The following is an 18,771-nucleotide window of genomic DNA, read 5'->3' as shown; positions in this document are numbered from 1 at the left end:
TTTCGTATGAGTCATTTAGTTAATGCCTATGCTAGTCCCTTTGAAATCCATGGGACTGAGCCATTTGAATTAGTCCAAATAAACATAGAATTTGTAGTAAAATCAATCTGATTCATGGCATATTCATAATAATATTACTCCACAGAATTTACTTACCCCACCCACTGAATTTTATCTAGCTTTTAGGATAATTTATTGAATGCTGACGAATTGTTATTGTTTTCATGTAAGACACTTAGAGGGGTGGGTTTTTTTTTGGGGGGGGGTTATATTAAGCAGGATAATTCTTTTTACAAATAAACAAAAGGAAACTAACATGTTCAGAAAGGTGTGTGTGAACATGGATGTTTAGCATGCAGCAATGGTGCCAGCTGGAATTTGCCGCTCTCTCGGAGAGCAGTAGGTAAGCCCCAAAGCTTGGCTATGGCAGCTGTGTATAACACTCCTTTTTGCCTCTTTTCAGTACTATGTTGCTGCCTGCTCTCCAGGCAAGTGAACTAGTGGTTAAAAACATGCCAAAGCATAAAGGGCTGCACATGTACTATAGTGTGCAATAACAGTATCATGTTATTGTTTGCCTAGTTGTAAAGAAGGTTGGCCACTACAGATATAGAATACACACTGCTTTTAATAATCCAAGGTGTTCTGTAAATCAGGGATGGGGAGCTGTGACACTCCAGATGTTTCTGGACTACAAGTGGTATTATCCTTGTCCATTGGTCATTCTAGCTGGGACTATTGGGAAGTGAAGTCCAACAATATCTGGAAGACCATAGAACTCCCATCTCTGCTATAACTCAATCAATATCCTTTATCCTAATACACAGTAATCAGGTACGACTAACATAGTACTGTATGCATTACAAGTCATTGGACTGCTTGCACACATTGCAAATTCCAACTGTGACATTTTTATCCGTAAAAGTTTTAACACTCACTGATAGGCAGGTTCTGTGGAATACATTTCAAGCAAACCCCTGGAGCAATCGTTGTCATAAACATGGCCTCTTCTAAATATAGTCCTAAGCTTCGTTATATAGTGGTGTTGGAGAAGAAGATTACCTCATAGCTGCCAAGTTCTCCCTTTTTTAAAGGGAAACTCCCTTATGCTGAATAGGCTTCCTCGTGAGAAAAGGGAAAACTTGGCAGCTATGGATTACCTACTACTGCTGCTACAACTCCTCCTGGTTGCACTTTCACCTAGCGTCAGTATGCTAGGCAGAAAATAAAGTTTCCTTTCCTGCCTGTATTTCTTCAGGAATCTATATTATCTGGACGTGTCAACAGGAGGAAGGATCAGAATGCACTTGGGGGAAACTGTGTGGCAATAAAGGAAAAGGTTTTGCTAAGGTTGTTCAGAATGGATTGGTCGGATAATGTGAGTCAGAGAAGAACTTGCAGAGCTGTTTGCGAAGGAGGAAAGGGAGGCGAAGACGTTGGGGGGGGGGCAGTGTTTCTAAGTCTAAGATACAACCCAGAAGATAGAAAATAAAGAAGGCAGCAAATAGAGCAGTGTTTTTCAACCACTGTTCCGCGGCACACTAGTGTGCCGCGAGATGTTGCCTGGTGTGCCGTGGGAGAATTACTTTATATATAGTCAATATAGGCACAGAGTTAATTTTTTTAACATTTTCTAATGGTGGTGTGCCTCATGATTTTTTTCATGAAACAAGTGTGCCTTTGCCCAAAAAAGGTTGAAAAACACTGAAATAGAGGATACTTTGTGTAGTTTTTCTACTCCCAAATCATATTTCTGAAGTTGATATTTCCCCAATCTTTACCAATACTTAATTGATCCTCGCTCATCCTACACACATTGCTAATGTTAATGGAGTTGCTACAAATGAAATTTTTCTAAAAATTTCATGCACTGAGCCCTTTCTTCCACCCACTACACCCCCAACGTCAGTAAAATTGTGTGGCAATCTTCTACTGCCAATGATATGGCAACCTAACCCTTCTTTCACTGTGTGCTATTCCAGGTCCTCACCTTTAACACTCCTCATTTTTATATTGCTTCTCGCTTACTGTGATTCAGTCTCCATTATTTCACTACTAAATAGAAATCTAAATTACCAGCTTCTATGTGGATTTGAGAGAGATCATCTAGTGAGAATTACTAAACACAGATATCTGACCCCGACAGATTGTCTAGTTTTCTCTGAAAGTAGGAGTGAGCATAGTAAGAATCGTAGAACTTTTTTTAAAAGATTGATTTTCATAACTGCACAACCTTTGTCAAAAATAATACTATTGATGCAATAACAGAATGATACAAAAATGCTTTTAAAATCTTCAAAGTGACAAATCACATACAAAAATGTGGATATTTTAAACAAACTGGGGGGGGGGGGAACAGACAGAGAGGAAAAAACTTTTCCTGATGCAACGGGCAGTGGGATGTAGTCAGTCAAATAGTCCGAAAAATTCACATGTATTTTTCACTTTATTCCAACTGAATCATAACAGCAGTGGAACTTATGCTACACAACTAACTTGTTCAGTTGGCCTCAGTATGGCCCATTCAGTTCAATGAGACTTGCCCATGTATATGGGTATAGACTGCAGCCTCAATCAGAAACGCCTTCAGCTGGATTGGGGCCTTTGTCTCTTAGGACATAAAAGAATAATGTAAATATAGTTATCCAGTATCTTTAATTTTTAAAGCAATATAAATCAAGAAGTTGAATATGCAGAAAATTCCAGAGTATCCAAACAAAGGGTGAATATAATATACTGCTGCAAACATGTGATTCATAAGTCAAAGAAAACCTATAAACCACACATAGTCACTCCCAGGTACTGTGGAAAATCAGGCCCACAGTCGGTCACCATATGTTGCTGGTGGGTTTTATGGGTCAAAAAGGAGTTAATTTAACAGTTAATGTATACCAAACTGAATACTGTTTTATTTCCTCCCACATTTTATTGCTAAAACGAAAGACCACTTAGTGGCTTGCTTTAAAGATTAAAGCTGATTAAGTTTTAAGAACATGTGTTGCATCAAAATAAGTCAGTCACACACCTATGTATGTCATATAAATGCATAAGTGTATGTACGCTAGTGTCACAAGCACTGAGGGTGGAAAGATATACCGTGTATGTCAAAACACTCCAAAAAACAAACCACACATATTAGCATGCTAGCATAACTGAAGGCAAACCCTTTTCTTGCTGCGTGGAGTCTTTGAAGAAAGAGGTGAAGCGTGTTCATGGCTTCCAGATCCTATAACCATTCAATAATATAGGACAGTCATATTCATCGAAAATGAATAGCTCAGAAGATCTCAATAATACAGTGAGGAAGGCAAACACCCATTTGTCCTCTGTCAAAACACTCCTATTGTGGTTACCTGGAGTTTTGGCTGCATGAAGCAGTCCATGGAGAACTATTTTAAGAATGTAGACTACTGTTAGAATTTTGCATTATTCACTTAGGCACTGGATCAGATGTCTGACTCACATTTGAGTCATCAGAAACTACTGAGGTGTCCATGTTAAAGATTGGATTAGCATCCCTTTAAGGAAAAAATGGGAAGATACTCAGGAAAAGCCCCATAATGGACTTCAGAATTGTTCAGAAGACCCAGTCATTGATCTATCTGCCACTTAGGTTATACTAAGGACTTTTGGTGTGTCAAACGTCTTATCATCTTGGGCGGGGTGTGAGGCAATGGGCAAGCCAGAAGACCAGGTTCACCAAGAGATAAGGAGGCAAGGTATGGAGCACAGAATGAGATGCATGGCTTTCTAACCAAAGCAGGATCGTGACAGGCCTGCCAATAAGTCTCTGTTGCCCTTCATGTCTGGTTTGCCTCCCATGAAGGAGCATAATGCACTTTGCTGATAATGGACTTTACACATTTCCCCTCTTCTACCTCCAGGGCATTTTCCTCTGCTTCCCCCTGAAATAATTCACTGGGGGATCCTAGGAATGGGCCAATTGGAGGTCCAGAGGCCTTTGTAGTGGAAACAAAAGGGATTCATTTTCCTATATAATATAATCCATAGTAAGACAATTCAAGGTGGGGCTGCCCTTACATGCTGAAGAGCTCCAGAGGATCCCCCTCCCCCTTAAGCAACTCTGTGCCCATTTTTTAAAGTTGAATTAAGCTTTTAACTTTTTTTAAAAAAAGTCCTCTGCTTTGACACCAACAAAGAAGCACTGAGAGCTCTTCAGTGCTCCAAATCAGCATGTTGACAGTTTCTCTTCTTGCAAAGCTCAAGGACCTAGAGTAGAAAAATAGACACACAGAAAAACAGGAGAAAGAGAGTATAGATAAACAGAGAGACAGAAAGGTACAAGGCTTTGTGAGGAGCCAACTGATCCAACTTGGAGTGTTTTGTTTACATTGCAATTCAGTTCCAGAAAGGGTAAAATCACCTCAGTCCTCCGTGTTATTCAGACTGTGCCCAAAGCAGTTGCACACCTCTAATATTTACTGCAGTGGTACCTTGGGTTAAGAACTTAATTCATTCTGGAGGTCTGTTCTTAACCTGGAACTGTTCTTAACCTGAGGTACCACTTTAGCTAATGGGGCCTCCCGCTGCCACAACATTGCATTCACAACCACATATATAAACCTTGGGGTATTTTCAATAAGTACACATCTGTATTGGGCAAATATCAACAGAAAACTTCCACAGGTGGGGTAGGCCTCTTTGTGAAGTGGAAGAGCCCCATCCAATATAAGTAAAGTAAGTTTGCAAATGCAATGAACCAATAAACTATCCCAGGACACAGAACTTCAGTTCTGTCCCACATCACAGAAGAGCAATAGCACATTTTGCTTATTTGCGTGTTTAGACCTTTAAACCTCACCCTATAAATAAATTCAGACAAGACTCAAATTTTTGGTTTGGTTTTTGGCAGAATTTAGGCCACAACTTTATTGATTACATCAGGTGAGTTGTTGCATAGGCTCTGTGTTATGTATTAGGATTGGCTGCAGTTCTCACTCAGGGCCACCAGTATGTAAATGAAGGACTGAGGACTGTCGCTCACTGATTGGTTAGTTAGTTGGAAGTTGTTACTGTTACAAGTTACTTAGTATTATATAAAGCAGTCAGCTGGGCTGCAGAGAGTCAGACTCAAGGAGCAGTTCTAACTGCTGTAATAAAGAGCTGTGAATCTAACAGAGCCATGTCCTTCGTCCATCTTTCCCACTATTCAACACTCTGGTTTGACTAGCTCCCTGCACCGTTGCAGGTAGCACTGACCCAGGGCACCAGCATAGGTCAGCCTAGGGTGAACACCTGGATAGGGACATGCTACGTCCACCACCCAGTTGGACTCAGGCACGGGCACAACCCCTCACAGGGTTGACCATACCATTGAGTCCCTGCATTCCTTTAATGGAATACCCTTCACATAGGGATGGCGAAAGTGTTCCCCCATCCCTATCACCTGAATTAGAGCCTATCCGCTCTCCGCCAACCACTCACACCTGTAACCAATCCCGTAACCCCAGTGACACGGAGGTCAGCCATAAATCATTCCCAGACACAGACAGATGAACCCCACCAAGCCTGTAAAGGGACACATTGTGATAGATAATGCCCGGGTGACGGATAACTGTCCCGCTCATGGTGGACGTGTTGGCGCAAGAAAGAAGGGGGGGTTCCCAAGCCTGGCGAAATTCCCCACAGCCCCTTGACACCAAAATGATGCAGCCACCAGGAGAGGGGACTCTCCATGATGTCTGAGTAGTGAGCAAATTCGAACCCCGAAGCTACAGCCGCAGGTCAGGAAAAGCGGAGCAAGCTTGTAAACGCAGCCGTCCGGCAAGCAAGGCAGCAGCGAGCTCCGGCTCAAGGGTCCAAAGCCCCTTGAGGGAAAAAAAGCGGGAAAACAAGGGAAGGCAAGGTGGGGAATTAACTATGGAGGAAATGACTAAAGGAGAAAGGAAATTAAGGGAATAAAGGAAACAGATTCACTGTAAGCGTTGAAGATCGTTCTCTCTTTTGGCTAGCAGTGGACATGTTGCTGATGTTCCGATGCACTGACCAAAAGAGGAAGCTCTGAGTCACGTGCATGGGCATATATAGGTCCCTTGAACGGTTTGGATAGCGTTCCATTGGCCTGATTCAGCCCAGCATCAAGGGACCTACCAATCGGGTGTCGTGGCTATCCAATCGAACCCACCCACAACACAGGGTTCAGTTGCCAGTTTGCACCGCAACACATGCCCTCTTTGAGGGAGGACACAATTTCTTTCACAGAAAAAAAGAAATGTAATGGAGTGTCCCCCCAAAAAATGTGTGACTAGTGCTTTGTCCCCAAGGGGGCTTGGTACTTGTGTTTCTGAAAGAGAAGCTTCCCAGATACCATGGCAAGCATTAAAAAAAAAAAAACCTGAGAGGGGTTTCAAAAACATGGGAGGGGGTTGCTGTCAAAGGAAGCAAATCAGAAGTCCCACAGGGCACGCCATAATGTTTTAAAATAATGTGAACTAGAGGTTTTTTTCAACATAATGAAAATCAAATGCTGCAAGGCCTGTTTCCAGACAGAGAGGCCTGTAAGCAGCACATTTACAACACCCACAAGAAAACTGACCCGGTTCACAGAGCTTGTTTGTGTTATCACTCTTCCCAAGGTACCTCTTGAACTTGCTTCAAACTTGACTTGCTTTATACACTCAAGGTGCAACTCAAATTAAAAAGCACCCTGGATAAAAAGGAATCCTGATTCATCTCTGACTCATTACACAACAGGCAGCGTTCCTAGTGTGACCCGACAATAACCCCATGTACTGAGCAAAGGAGTGAATCGAAAATACCTTCTTCCAGTGAAAATAAACACAAATGAACAACCTCCAAAGAAAGAACTTCTGAAAGCAAATTGACTGTGTCTCTCACAATGTAAACAACCCTAGAACTGCTCTAGAGGTACATTCTTCTGGTTGCATCTTCTGAAAGGGATTATTTTCTAAGGGCATATAACTCTAACTGGGAACTACATTGAGCTGGTTTGCCAAATCCCCTGTTGCTAACATAAAGTCACATAGGCCTACCAATCTGTGATAAAATAGAATACCAGACTGGGTTCATCCACAGGTAGTCGTCGCCCCACTGATGCCAAATCAGGGACAGGGCAGATTGTGGGTGGAGCTGCCATTGCGGTAACAACTGGGCTGTCCCACAACTGTCACGTTGCTAACTGGTCTGCATCTACCTCATGGGTTGAATTGTCAACCCCAGCTTTGTGTGTTCAGGGCCTTCTCAGCGTCTTCACCCACATTATGGAACGCTTTGGCCTGCGAAGTGCAGTTGCCTTCCTTCCTCACCATTTTTGCTATTGCTCTTTTAAACTGCTGGTCCTGCCCCTCTCATGGTGGAACCGCTTTATGTATTTATGAAATTCTAATGTTCAATGTCGTGAAGACACCTCTTTGTGATGCCTTTACAATAAAAAAATAAAAATAAACCAGAAGGTGAAAGTCTTTTACAGAGAAGTCAAAACAGGAAGGGAAATGGAACATTCGTGTTTAGTTTCCAAAGCAGCAGGGACTGGATATTGTTTTTATATATGTATAAAAAGTGGTTCAAAATTGGGAAAGGAGTACGACAAGGTTGTATATTGTCTCCCTGCTTATTTAACTTATATGCAGAATTCATCATGCGAAAGGCTGGACTAGATGAATCCCAAGCCGGAATTAAGATTGCCGGAAGAAATATCAACAACCTCAGATATGCAGATGACACAACCTTGATGGCAGAAAGTGAGGAGGAATTAAAGAACCTTTTAATGAGGGTGAAAGAGGAGAGCGCAAAATATGGTCTGAAGCTCAACATCAAAAAAACCAAGATCATGGCCACTGGTCCTATCACCTCCTGGCAAATAGAAAGGGAAGAAATGGAGGCAGTGAGAGATTTTACCTTCTTGGGCTCCTTGATCACTGCAGATGGTGACAGCAGTCACGAAATTAAAAGCCGTCTGCTTCTTGGGAGAAAAGCAATGACAAACCTAGACAGCATCTTAAAAAGCAGAGACATCACCTTGCCGACAAAGGTCAGTATAGTTAAAGTTATGGTTTTCACAGTAGTGATGTATGGGAGTGAGAGCTGGACCATAAAGAAGGCTGATCGCCGAAGAATTGATGCTTTTGAATTATGGTGCTGGAGGAGACTCTTGAGAGTCCCATGGACTGCAAGAAGATCAAACCTATCCATTCTTAAGGAAATCAGCCCTGAGTGCTCCCTGGAAGGACAGATCGTGAAGCTGAGGCTCCAATACTTTGGCCACCTCATGAGAAGAGAAGAATCCTTGGAAAAGACCCTGATGTTGGGAAAGATTGAGGGCACTAGGAGAAGGGGACGACAGAGGACAAGATGGTTGGACAGTGTTCTCGAAGCTACGAACATGAGTTTGACCAAACTACGGGAGGCAGTGCAAGACAGGAGTGCCTGGCGTGCTATGATCCATGAGGTCACGAAGAGTCGGACACGACTAAACGACTAAACGACAACAAAAGAAAGAAAGAAAAAAGAAAATATAGGGGAAAGCAAACATCAAAAATCAGGTGCACCAAGGTGCTCAACAAGCACTCGGCCAAAGAAGGGAGAGAGAACAAACATTTGCTATGCCCTTCACAATTTACACTGATTTTTCATACCTATTTGTCTTACTAATCATGAAAAAGCTGAGTTGCCCTGGCAACTGCCACGTTGTCAGAACTATAAAGTCACAAGGATACAAAAGTCTTTCATAAGGCATTGCAAATACCAGAATTTCAGGTATGTCATGTGTGGACATATTTCACAGCACTATTGAAAAGAGTCTTTCACATTTCATTTCATCCTTCACTGTCTTTTTTTTTTTTTTTTTTTGCTGCATGTGTGGGAAGTACATTGCCTAGCAGGGACGAATAGAAAGGTTTCTAATTACAATTATTGCCATTCTTCTTCGTTTAAATTGCACTAGCACCAAAAGGGATAACAAGTCCTCCCTTTAACAAGTATTTAGTGGGAAAGCATGGGGAAATGGAAGAAAACTGGTTATTCTTCCATTTCTAAAGGTATTCAATCAAAATATAATTTAATTAATTTCAGGGAATGAATTCCAATTAGTTTCCCATCACACCCTTGCCCTGACTTGCTAGGCAAGGAAAGGGTTTCAAAATGTTGTGTGTTGAAACACGTTCTACCTCATTTTTTTGCTGTGTGAAAGACCCAGCAAGATTATGAGGGGTTGACTATAGGTCCCACCCTGCCATTTGGTTTATCCACACATCCTCCTGTTCTGTCACTCTCCCCCTGGGAAAACCACTCTTGAGTGCTCAATCACGAAGAGTCGGACACGACTAAACGACTAAACAACAAGTGCTCAATCGGAGCAAATGGCAATTGATAACTGAAATCATGTGCTGGCGGGTTGTTGTTGTTTTTTTAAAAAAAATTGCACAGAGCAAGGGGTGCCTTGCTGGCAGTTTGCAGGCTGGAAAAGAAAGCAGTAGCCATAAGAAGGTAACTTATCCATGAGGTTCAGTCCTGAGTACTATGTTATCTAGGTAGCTGCTGGGGGGCAGGGGGCAGAAGTTCAGGTAGGCCAGCTTTGTAACTGAGGTGGATTTCCAGAGTTGCGTAGTGGTGGGAAAGCCCTGACACACATTGCCTGCATCATCACCATAAGTGTGATGATGTGTGTGGCACAGGCTATCTAAACATGTAGCTGCGCAACACCAGTGCAAGTACAGTGGTACCTCAGTTTATGAACACAATTGGTTCCGGAAGTCTGTTCATAAACTGAAGCGTTCATAAACTGAAGCGAACTTTCCCATTGAAAGTAATGGAAAGTGGATTAATCCGTTCCAGGCGGGTCCACGGAGTACTCAACCTGAAGCGTACTTAACCCGAAGCATGGGTGTAATTGGTTCCGGAAGTCTGTTCATAAACTGAAGCATTCATAAACTGAAGCGAACTTTCCCATTGAAAGTAATGGAAAGTGAATTAATCCGTTCCAGATGGGTCCACGGCGTTCGTAAACTGAAAATTCGTAAACCGAGGTGTTCATAAACCGAGGTTCCACTGTAGTCGGTTGAGGAAAAACTGTCCCCACATTCACACACAAACACACACCCAGCACCCAAAGCGGTAATATTTCTTTTTCTCAAAAAACTTGTGCAAGTCGTTACTTGAGCAAGTAGCTGTGCTAACTTCATCATCATGGCTTTGACCAGAGCAGAGCAAGGGGCCATCCAACTGGCAGACCTCTCGACACATATGTCACAAAGGATGGTCGCTGGGAACGGTGGCTTGAATCTGTCATTCATATTAAAAAGGATATCATCACATTAACATTGTTTTGCTGGAGTGGTCTAGTCATAATGCCTCATGCCAACACACACACAAAACGAGCTTTTTAAAAACTGTTAATTAGCTGTAGATATTTGACTGATTTTGATTTTTGAGTGGAGGACATGTTTACTTGGGTGGTATATAAATGCCTGGAATGGATGTAATAAAATACATTAATAATTATCACGTAATGATGGTGATGAGTAAGATTAGAAGCCAAGGACAGAATGAAGATAGCACAATCTTCTCTCATATTAAAAATGCAAGGAAAAGAATGTCGAAAAGGGAGGCAAACAGATCAGTTGCAATCCAGATAAGAGCTGCACACACTGAAAAACCTTTTGAGCAGTGGAAAACAGAAGTCTCTTGATGATCGCACAGTGAGTTCATTTAGTGCTCCAGCAGACTTGTCTCCCATCACAACAGCTTTTCACTTTTTATTTGATTCCAAGTCCAACCAAACAATTGATTCTCTTCATCTACGGCTGAAAGGCAATCTTGAGGCAAAAGGTTGTCCTAAATTTTGTATCAAAAGAGATTTCTCATAAGCATGAAAGGAGGAAAAATTATATTATTAAGATTATGACTTTGCTGAAATTGTTGCTTCTTGGAGGCAGAGGTGGTCAAGATAAAAATAAACTGTCCATCTCATACTCTGCTTCAGTTCTCTAGGTGAATCAGCCAGCAAAAAGGTCAGTGTGTAATCTGGAAAGTCATTTTCCAAGCTTCTGTATCTCACTATTTAATCCTTCACCTTTATTTCTTGGTGGCTAAAAGTAGAGTGGCTAGACTTTATTTCTTATTTGGATGAGCATTTTATGTCCTGTTCTTATATTTGATTTGTAACTTGTTTGCTATTTCAGTTTTTATCCTGTAAGGCACTTTGGTATAAAAAATGATGAAATAATTATATTAACAGTAGCAGCAGCAACAACAACAAAAGCAGTAATTGTTTGTGAAGAAGGATTACATTTTGTGGAAACAACCACAAGACTTCAAAACAAAACAATTCCCGAATGTAGCAAAGAGCTATATGTAAAACTCTACTATATTGTTTTAAAATATTAATTTAATTAATATGTATTTTATTTCATGAAGTCTATAACGTGAATGTTTTATCCATAATTTTGTTCTGAAGCTCCTGAACTTGTCATGCCTAATAAAGGTTATTGATTGATTGAAAACTCTACACAACACACATACTATTATTATTTGCAGTTATTGGTTGTTTTGTCCCCAAAAGTAACTTAGAATTATTGGCAAAACAGTAAAAGTAAAGTTAAAGGGACCCCTGACCATTAGGTCCAGTCGCGGACGACTCTGGGGTTGCAGCACTCAGCTCGCTTTATTGACCGAGGAAGCCGGCGTACATGACTAAGCCACTTCTGGCAAACCAGAGGAGCAGCGCACAGAAACACCATTTACCTTCCCGTCTGAGTGGTACCTATTTATCTACTTGCACTTTGATGTGCTTTCGAACTGCTAGGTTGGCAGGAGCTGGGACCGAACAACGGGAGCTCAGCCCATCGGGGGAAATTGAACTGCCGGCCTTCCGATCAGCAAGCCCTAGGCTCTGTGGTTTAACCCACAACGCCACAAAGATCAAAAACATTATAAAACCAGCACAAAAGAAATAACATGTTGATACACATCCCACAGTTCAAAAGAGACTACTGTACAAATATCCTCCAAATTAAAGGATGAAAGCCCAGATAAAAAGAAACCTTTTTGCTTATTGCCTAAGAGTTGATAGTGATGGCACATTCCTGGGCAGGGGAGCCACTACTGAAAAGGCTCATTCTCATATCACCACCATCCACACTTCCCTCAAAAGAAGCACACACAGAAGGGCCTCAGCTGATGAATCCAGGGTCTGGGTTGGCATTAGAGTTGTTTAAGTAGTATGGTACAATTTTCATGAAAGCAAATTGATCATGAATGCTATCGGGGGAAATAAAGGGGTGGATCTGGGTAAGTATGGGCAGAGTTCCACTCATGTAACATGGCTTTCCTGCCCCTTTTTCCCTCCCCACTGCGGACCTTTGGAAACATCACCAAAGTCTCCTCTTGACCGTTGGGAGAACCTTCCTCAATAGCGTTGGACAGCTGTGTGGGATGGGATGGGGAGTGAAGTCAGCGAAGCTTTGTGTGAGTAAAGGTGCATTTCCACTCACTCACGCAAGGCAACTTTGGATCCATTCCAGCAGTAATACCGTCCCTCTTTCATTTAAACAGTTTTAAGTGCACACTGCAAAGCAATAAAGTGCAGTTATTACAGAGCTGTAGTGATTTTGGTGTTGCTGCTTAATTATTAGTTCACTTGGGACTTGTTTTTGGCCTAAATATGAAATTAAAATAAGAATTAGCTTACTGGAGTTATTAGTTCTTCTTTTTTCCCTCCACAGGAAAATATTGTTGCACTGTACCCCAATCTCCAAGCAGTGCAAGATTCCAGAGGTTCCAGGAGCCTAGCTTACCCCAGGGTTCGGTTTCCTCACAATGAGGGGCAGCAGAGGTTGTGATGTCTTTATGATATAGGGTTTATTTACACATACAATCTGAGCCTAGGATGGAGGGGCTTCGCAGCATTAACATCCCAAGAGGATCTTGCTTCTCCCATAGCCACAACCTTGGATTCCTGCAGAAATCAAGCATGTCTCTTTTCCTATGGCTTTTGTCTGCTTCCAATATTTTATCCTTATTCATGTCCTAACAGCAGGATACTATTACTATTCTTTTACTAATCCTCAATGTCAACATATAATCCACACCACTTCCTAACACTCCGAATTCCCTATTGCCATTTTGGGTTACTAATCCCATCTACTAGTCTTTCTTTGCCATTTAACATCACTGTAAATTTTATAATATTCCATTGTTTTAAGATTTTTCTGAAAAACAGGGGGAGTGGGATCTCAGAACCAATCTACTTGCTTAATCATTTTCCCCATGCTTGGGCATACAGAATTCTGGCTGTTGTTGAAATGTATAGTGACTGGGTCTGGTATGATGCAGCAACATGTCCTTTTACATTTCTCTTGCACTCCAGAGTGTATTTATTTTTATATGCTTAATAAGAGAACAGTAATCATACAATTAGCTGACAAAGTCACATCCTAAGTATACAGAAATATTTGGAGGATATCATAATGATGCCAATAACAATGATCCAATAAGCATACTTAATTGAACTACTATATGTAGATAGAATTCCTTTTTCAAGAGCCAGCAACTGAAAGACCAAGAACCATGCATAGTTCCAGTATTCTATAGACCATTGTTTCAGCATTTAGTTATTCCTTCATGCATTCATAAAATGCTGATTCTGAATATACAAGTAAAACGTTATGTGTGATCCAACTGAGGTCCTGTCCTGCAGAATTAGACATCTTCCCAGTTCTACAGTAGCTACTGTCAGGCTTCTGGGAATATGATCCCTCCCACTGTGACAGCCAATAAGCCAGGCACCCCCAAACTCGGCCCTCCAGATGTTTTAGGACTACAATTCCCATCACCCCTGACCACTGGTCCTATTAGCTAAGGATGATGGGAGTTGTAGTCCCTAAACATCTGGAGGGCTGAGTTTGGGGGTGCTTGCAATAAGCAGATAGACAATAAAAGTTCTTACCAATTAATTTATTCAATATTCACAGCAAGAGACGAAGGAATGCAGTATCCCCTAGATAATAATGTTGTTCCAAGTAAAGTCCCACCCACCCCATCTCTCCTATTCTATGTCACCCCTCCGTCAGCTAATCTGAACTTTCTGCCTCTGAGCCTTCTACCCTCAATGCTCGCCTGGTCCTGGGAGAGGTGGGGTCAGGAACGCTTTCCAAAGACACTGAGTCTGTCAGCTGTCTCTGCCATGGTGTTCCTTCTTCCTGCTATTCCTCTTCCAATATTTCCCAGCCTCTCCCCTCTGCAGCCTCTGAACGATGCCCTTCTGCAAACCACTGTTCTAAATCTATACTGTCCTCCTGTTCTCAGGAAGGTTCAGGAGAAAGGGGGGCAGCCCCCACCATTCCTCTTCAGTCCAGCTCCTGGACAAAGAGGAAAAGAGATCTGCTTATGGCCCAGCTGTCATACCCACTGTGCAGATTCACTGAGGATAAGGCAGGAGGTCTGGGCACTCAATTCCTCTCTTCTTTCCTACCAACTCACAGTAGCTGAAGGGAATTAACTACACCAGCTCCAGGGCTGAAATAAAGTTGTGCTGTTTTGTCAGGGAAACAAAGGAGTAATTGATCTGGTTCATCCATTCCACACCCAACATCTCCTGCTGTCATTTGCTGTGCATTACCACAGGTGGAGCTCTCTGCTAGCATGCCAGGAGGTTTTGAACAGCCTAAGCATTGCCTAAGGCCCTTCATTCAGTTACAGCGTGGAGTTATGCTTGCTCCCTAATATCCCAATTAGTGACTATCGACATCAAAATATCTGTGACCTGCAGCCATCAATATGGCACAGGGTGTTCTGTATTCCTTCAGGACAAAAGTTCAATTGTGTGAGGTGAAACTGACTGTCACAAGGTTTGTGTCCATAATTGCAGCGCAGAATTAACTGACTGTGGTCAAAATTAAACTAGAACAGGCTTTTCTCTTGAAATTCTGTTAAACATCCTTCGTTTTCATCACAACTCAGAGTAATACCACATTTAATAGAAGGCAGTATCTGTAATATTTTGATTGCAGTATTTTAAAACAAATAAGCAGCTATGACCTAGAACATTCTGTTAAAAAAGTGACACAATGTTGCATCATGATTTCAAAGACAGCTTGATTTGATTCCGCCCCCAGTGTAATCACTAGGGACATGACTGACACTTCGATATAAGTACAATGGAAATTGTGATGTGCGGCAGTTGACACATACCCAAACCTTCCGATTCAAATAGGCAAGTATCGTCTACTCCCACATCTCTGCACCAGGATAAGAAATTTGCTGTATTGTCCCGTGCAAAAAAGGATCCAGATGGTGCATTGGCTTTGCATGGGATTCTCCTCACCGGCATTATCTGGAATGCAAATAGAAAGACAATTATACATTACATTATGATTTAGGATGCTTATTAATATTTAGACATGCCTCTCAATAAATATTCCCAGGGTGTGCCTGCCTCCAGTTAATCGATAGGAAAATATTTTAACATTCCTAGTTTTATTACACTGATTGTAATCGTGTGAACATACAGATCCCAGAGGGCTGTGGAAAGACTTCCACTCACATGCATCGAGATCTTTCATAACCCTTACCTATTGCAGGTGGATAGAAAAAGGTAGTCTTGGGTTCCCGCACCTTTAATAGTTGTGCAGAAGAGGGGATTTTAGACAGTTTAGCTTGCATGACAAGCTACACCTACTAAAATTCCCTCGTCCACATATCAAAAGGTGCAGGAGCCCTGACTGACCTCTTTTTTACCCAGACTCCCTATGCAGTCTCTTATAGACCCCTCTGGGGTTAGGGGGAGGGGGGATATTTGGGCTTCAACCCAACCACCCCCCCGTGGGCTGGGCTTGAAGGGGTATTGGATCAGGTGAAAATGCCCCTCTTCTCAGCCTCTGTCTACACTTACAGGATGTATAAAACTCGTAGATGGTTGGAATTTTAAGAGGGCTGGAGATGAATACACTTTTTCTCAGCCTTACTGCTAAAAATGGCCAGTTTTTGTATGACATCAACTTTTAAGAACAAGGGGGCGGATCCGCTTGGCAGGATACATAGGTGTGACAGTGCCATACACTTTCAAAGTTTTCTCATCCCAGAGCAAGCAAGACTAAAAATAAATAGTTAAAATGTGCAGCTTGGCCATTAAAGTGATTTATGGAGTATCTGCTTCTGTTCTGGATCTGGTTATAAAATGCAAGATTCTGTGTAAGCCAAGCGCTGGGAAGCTCAAATGATGTCTGCAAAAGCTTCCAGCTCCATGTCCAGACATAGATTGCTTGTGAAAAGAAAAATAGGGTAAAAAAAAAACTAGTCCCAAATAATTTCTTGGAAGCATCACAAAACACTGGAAGGGGGGGGGCAGTGGGGAAAGGAAGCCAAACAACATGGGAGTGAATGGGCTTCACATAACATCAGCTACTGGCAAAGGAATCACAGCTGATATAGCATCCAAGCCCAAAGGACCACTTGAAGTGATGCAATAGTTTTGGGAACAGACAGGGTGCTGTTACAGTAGCTAACACACACCACTCCAATCTCCAAACGGTGCAATATTCCAGGGGTTCTAGGCGTGTATGTTTCCTTTGGGAATGTAGCACAGCAGAGACTGTGGTGTCTTTATGATATATGGTTTATTTACGCATATATACAACCTGAGCCTACGATGGAGGGGCTCACAGCATCAACACCCCAAGAGACCCTTGTTTCTCCCATAGCTGCAGCCTTGAATTCAAACAGAAATCCAACACTGCTCTCAAATGTTGCTCTGGCTCTCGCCCCAGCTTGCTGCTTTCCTTCTAAGTCACTTCACTGCCTAAAAAAATAATAATCTCAGCTCTCAACTTTGGCTTTTGTCCTTTTCACTATCTGTCCCATCCATTTGCCATCTCCCATGAAGCCTCTCCCTTTGTTCTCCTTACACATCACTAAGAGCATAACCTGGCTATTCCAAGAATTAGAAGCCTTGATTAGATGTCAACACTTGCTGGATCCAGGGATTAGAAGGGTCTCTGTACAGAACTTACTTCCCCAAACTCATAATGGTATATAAACTGAGTTAGGATTTTTTACTGGCAAATTTATAATGTTGGGGTCCCTTCCCACACATTTTTTTGTTTGTTTCTGAATTTACAAATAGCTCTATATTCAGAGAATACCTGAGTGGAGAACGAAAACAGAACATGAAAGATAATGCAGATCATAAAACAGTCTTAAGACATACACACCAACACAAATGAAAAGCTGCAGAAATAAAATAGGCTAATTGGGGAGAAAAGAAAAGTTTTTAACGGACGACATAAACATGACAATGTTGGAGCGTGCTTCACTTCGAAGGGAAGAGAATTCCAGAGAACTGGAGCCACAACGCAAAAAGCACATGCTCAAGCCACTATGTCACCGCCACTCTCTCCAGATGGCAGCCTGCGGACAAACCAGGAAGCAACTGCCAAACCACAGAAGTGACTCACTGCTTGGAGCAACCAGCGTGCAGAAGGAGCAGCAAGACAGCATCATATCATTGGGACGTAACTGCCGCAGAAGGGGATGCACTGGCAAGACATTTCTTTTCCTTCCTCTGACTTTCCATTTTGCCTCCTGTTTGGGATGCAGGTCAAATACCAGAACTGGTGTTTTAAAATGTATGTAAATCACATAGTGCAAAGTGGTTTCAAGCTCTGATCCAGGAACCCCCTGGGGTGATTTGACAGCTTTTCTGGGGGCTTCTCAAATGCCAAACATGACAGCGAGTTGTATACAACTACATCCTACTCAGAGTAGACACAATGTAAATAATGAACCTAATTTAGTTATGTAGGTCTACTTCAATAGGTCTTCTTTGAATAGGACTAGAACTGAATGCTACCAAAGCGCCTGCACCTTTAACAGTCGTATTGAAGAGAGAATTTCAGCAGAATTTCTATTGTATAACAAATGACAACTGCTGGCACCCCTTCTATGCAAGTATTGATGGCCTCTGGCCATATAATTCCTCAATGAGATCAGTAATGGCCAGGCTTCCCTGCACAGTAGCTTGTATTTACCACTATCCACCTTTCTGTTTCTTGGGGGGAGGGGGTGCATTAGTTGGGGGAGGGGCAGTAGGTCAGGGTTAGAGCTTTACACAGAGAAGGCCAAAGGTTCAGTCCATGGCATCTTCAGAGAATCTGGAAAGCTTCTGTCAGTCACTGAGCTAGAGGAATCAATAGTCAGCCTCTGTATAAGGCAGCTTCCTACATGCCAACTTTCCCTGTTTTGTATAACCACTGGATTGTGTCACACATCTTGTAGGATAGAGTCCTACAATGAAGACCAGAGGCCTGGCCAATGACCCAAGTGAACTGAGCATGCTCTGGAATGCCCAGGACTTCCTTAACTTTTCTGGTTGGTGCTCAGGGGATTGTGTGTGAGCATCACATATTGGGCTCTTCCCGTTAAAATTGTCATTGCAGCACTATATTTAAGTGTGATGCAGAACTTCTGCTGGGCAAGGACCCTACTGAAATGCATGAGAACTGTCCGTATGCAGTTTTACTGTACCTCAATGGGGCTCATGAAAAGGAATTCCCATTAATGGGGCCAAACATGTGCAGGAGACCAAAATATCATCAGTCACATTAACACCATACATTTAAAGCACATTCATTGCACATGGCTTCCCCCAAAGAATCCTGAGGACTGTAGATTGTAAAGGCTGCTGGCAACTGTTGCTCTGTGAGGGGTAAACTCCATTCCCTCAGGGGAGGTTATATGCTTTGAATGTGCTTTAATGTGTGGGTCTTTGCAGGACAGTTGTTGTTTATTATTTAAAAT

The 18,771-nt window shown here is 42.2% G+C and overlaps 1 protein-coding gene across 1 annotated transcript in view; it reads right to left on the bottom strand.

Annotated features, from left to right (window-relative positions):
* GAS2 (growth arrest specific 2) overlaps window positions 1-18,771 on the bottom strand; it is a 124,835-nt gene that overhangs the window by 52,518 nt on the left and 53,546 nt on the right. The window contains exon 4 of the mRNA XM_035117548.2: window positions 15,169-15,310. Within this exon, the coding sequence (XP_034973439.1) occupies window positions 15,169-15,310 (142 nt within the window). The remainder of the gene's footprint in view (window positions 1-15,168; window positions 15,311-18,771) is intronic.

Source organism: Zootoca vivipara, chromosome 1 (assembly GCF_963506605.1).
Source record: "Zootoca vivipara chromosome 1, rZooViv1.1, whole genome shotgun sequence".
Taxonomy (NCBI): Eukaryota; Metazoa; Chordata; class Lepidosauria; order Squamata; family Lacertidae; genus Zootoca; species Zootoca vivipara.
Note: the sequence above shows the minus strand (reverse complement) of the source record. Positions and strands in the feature narration are given on the sequence as shown.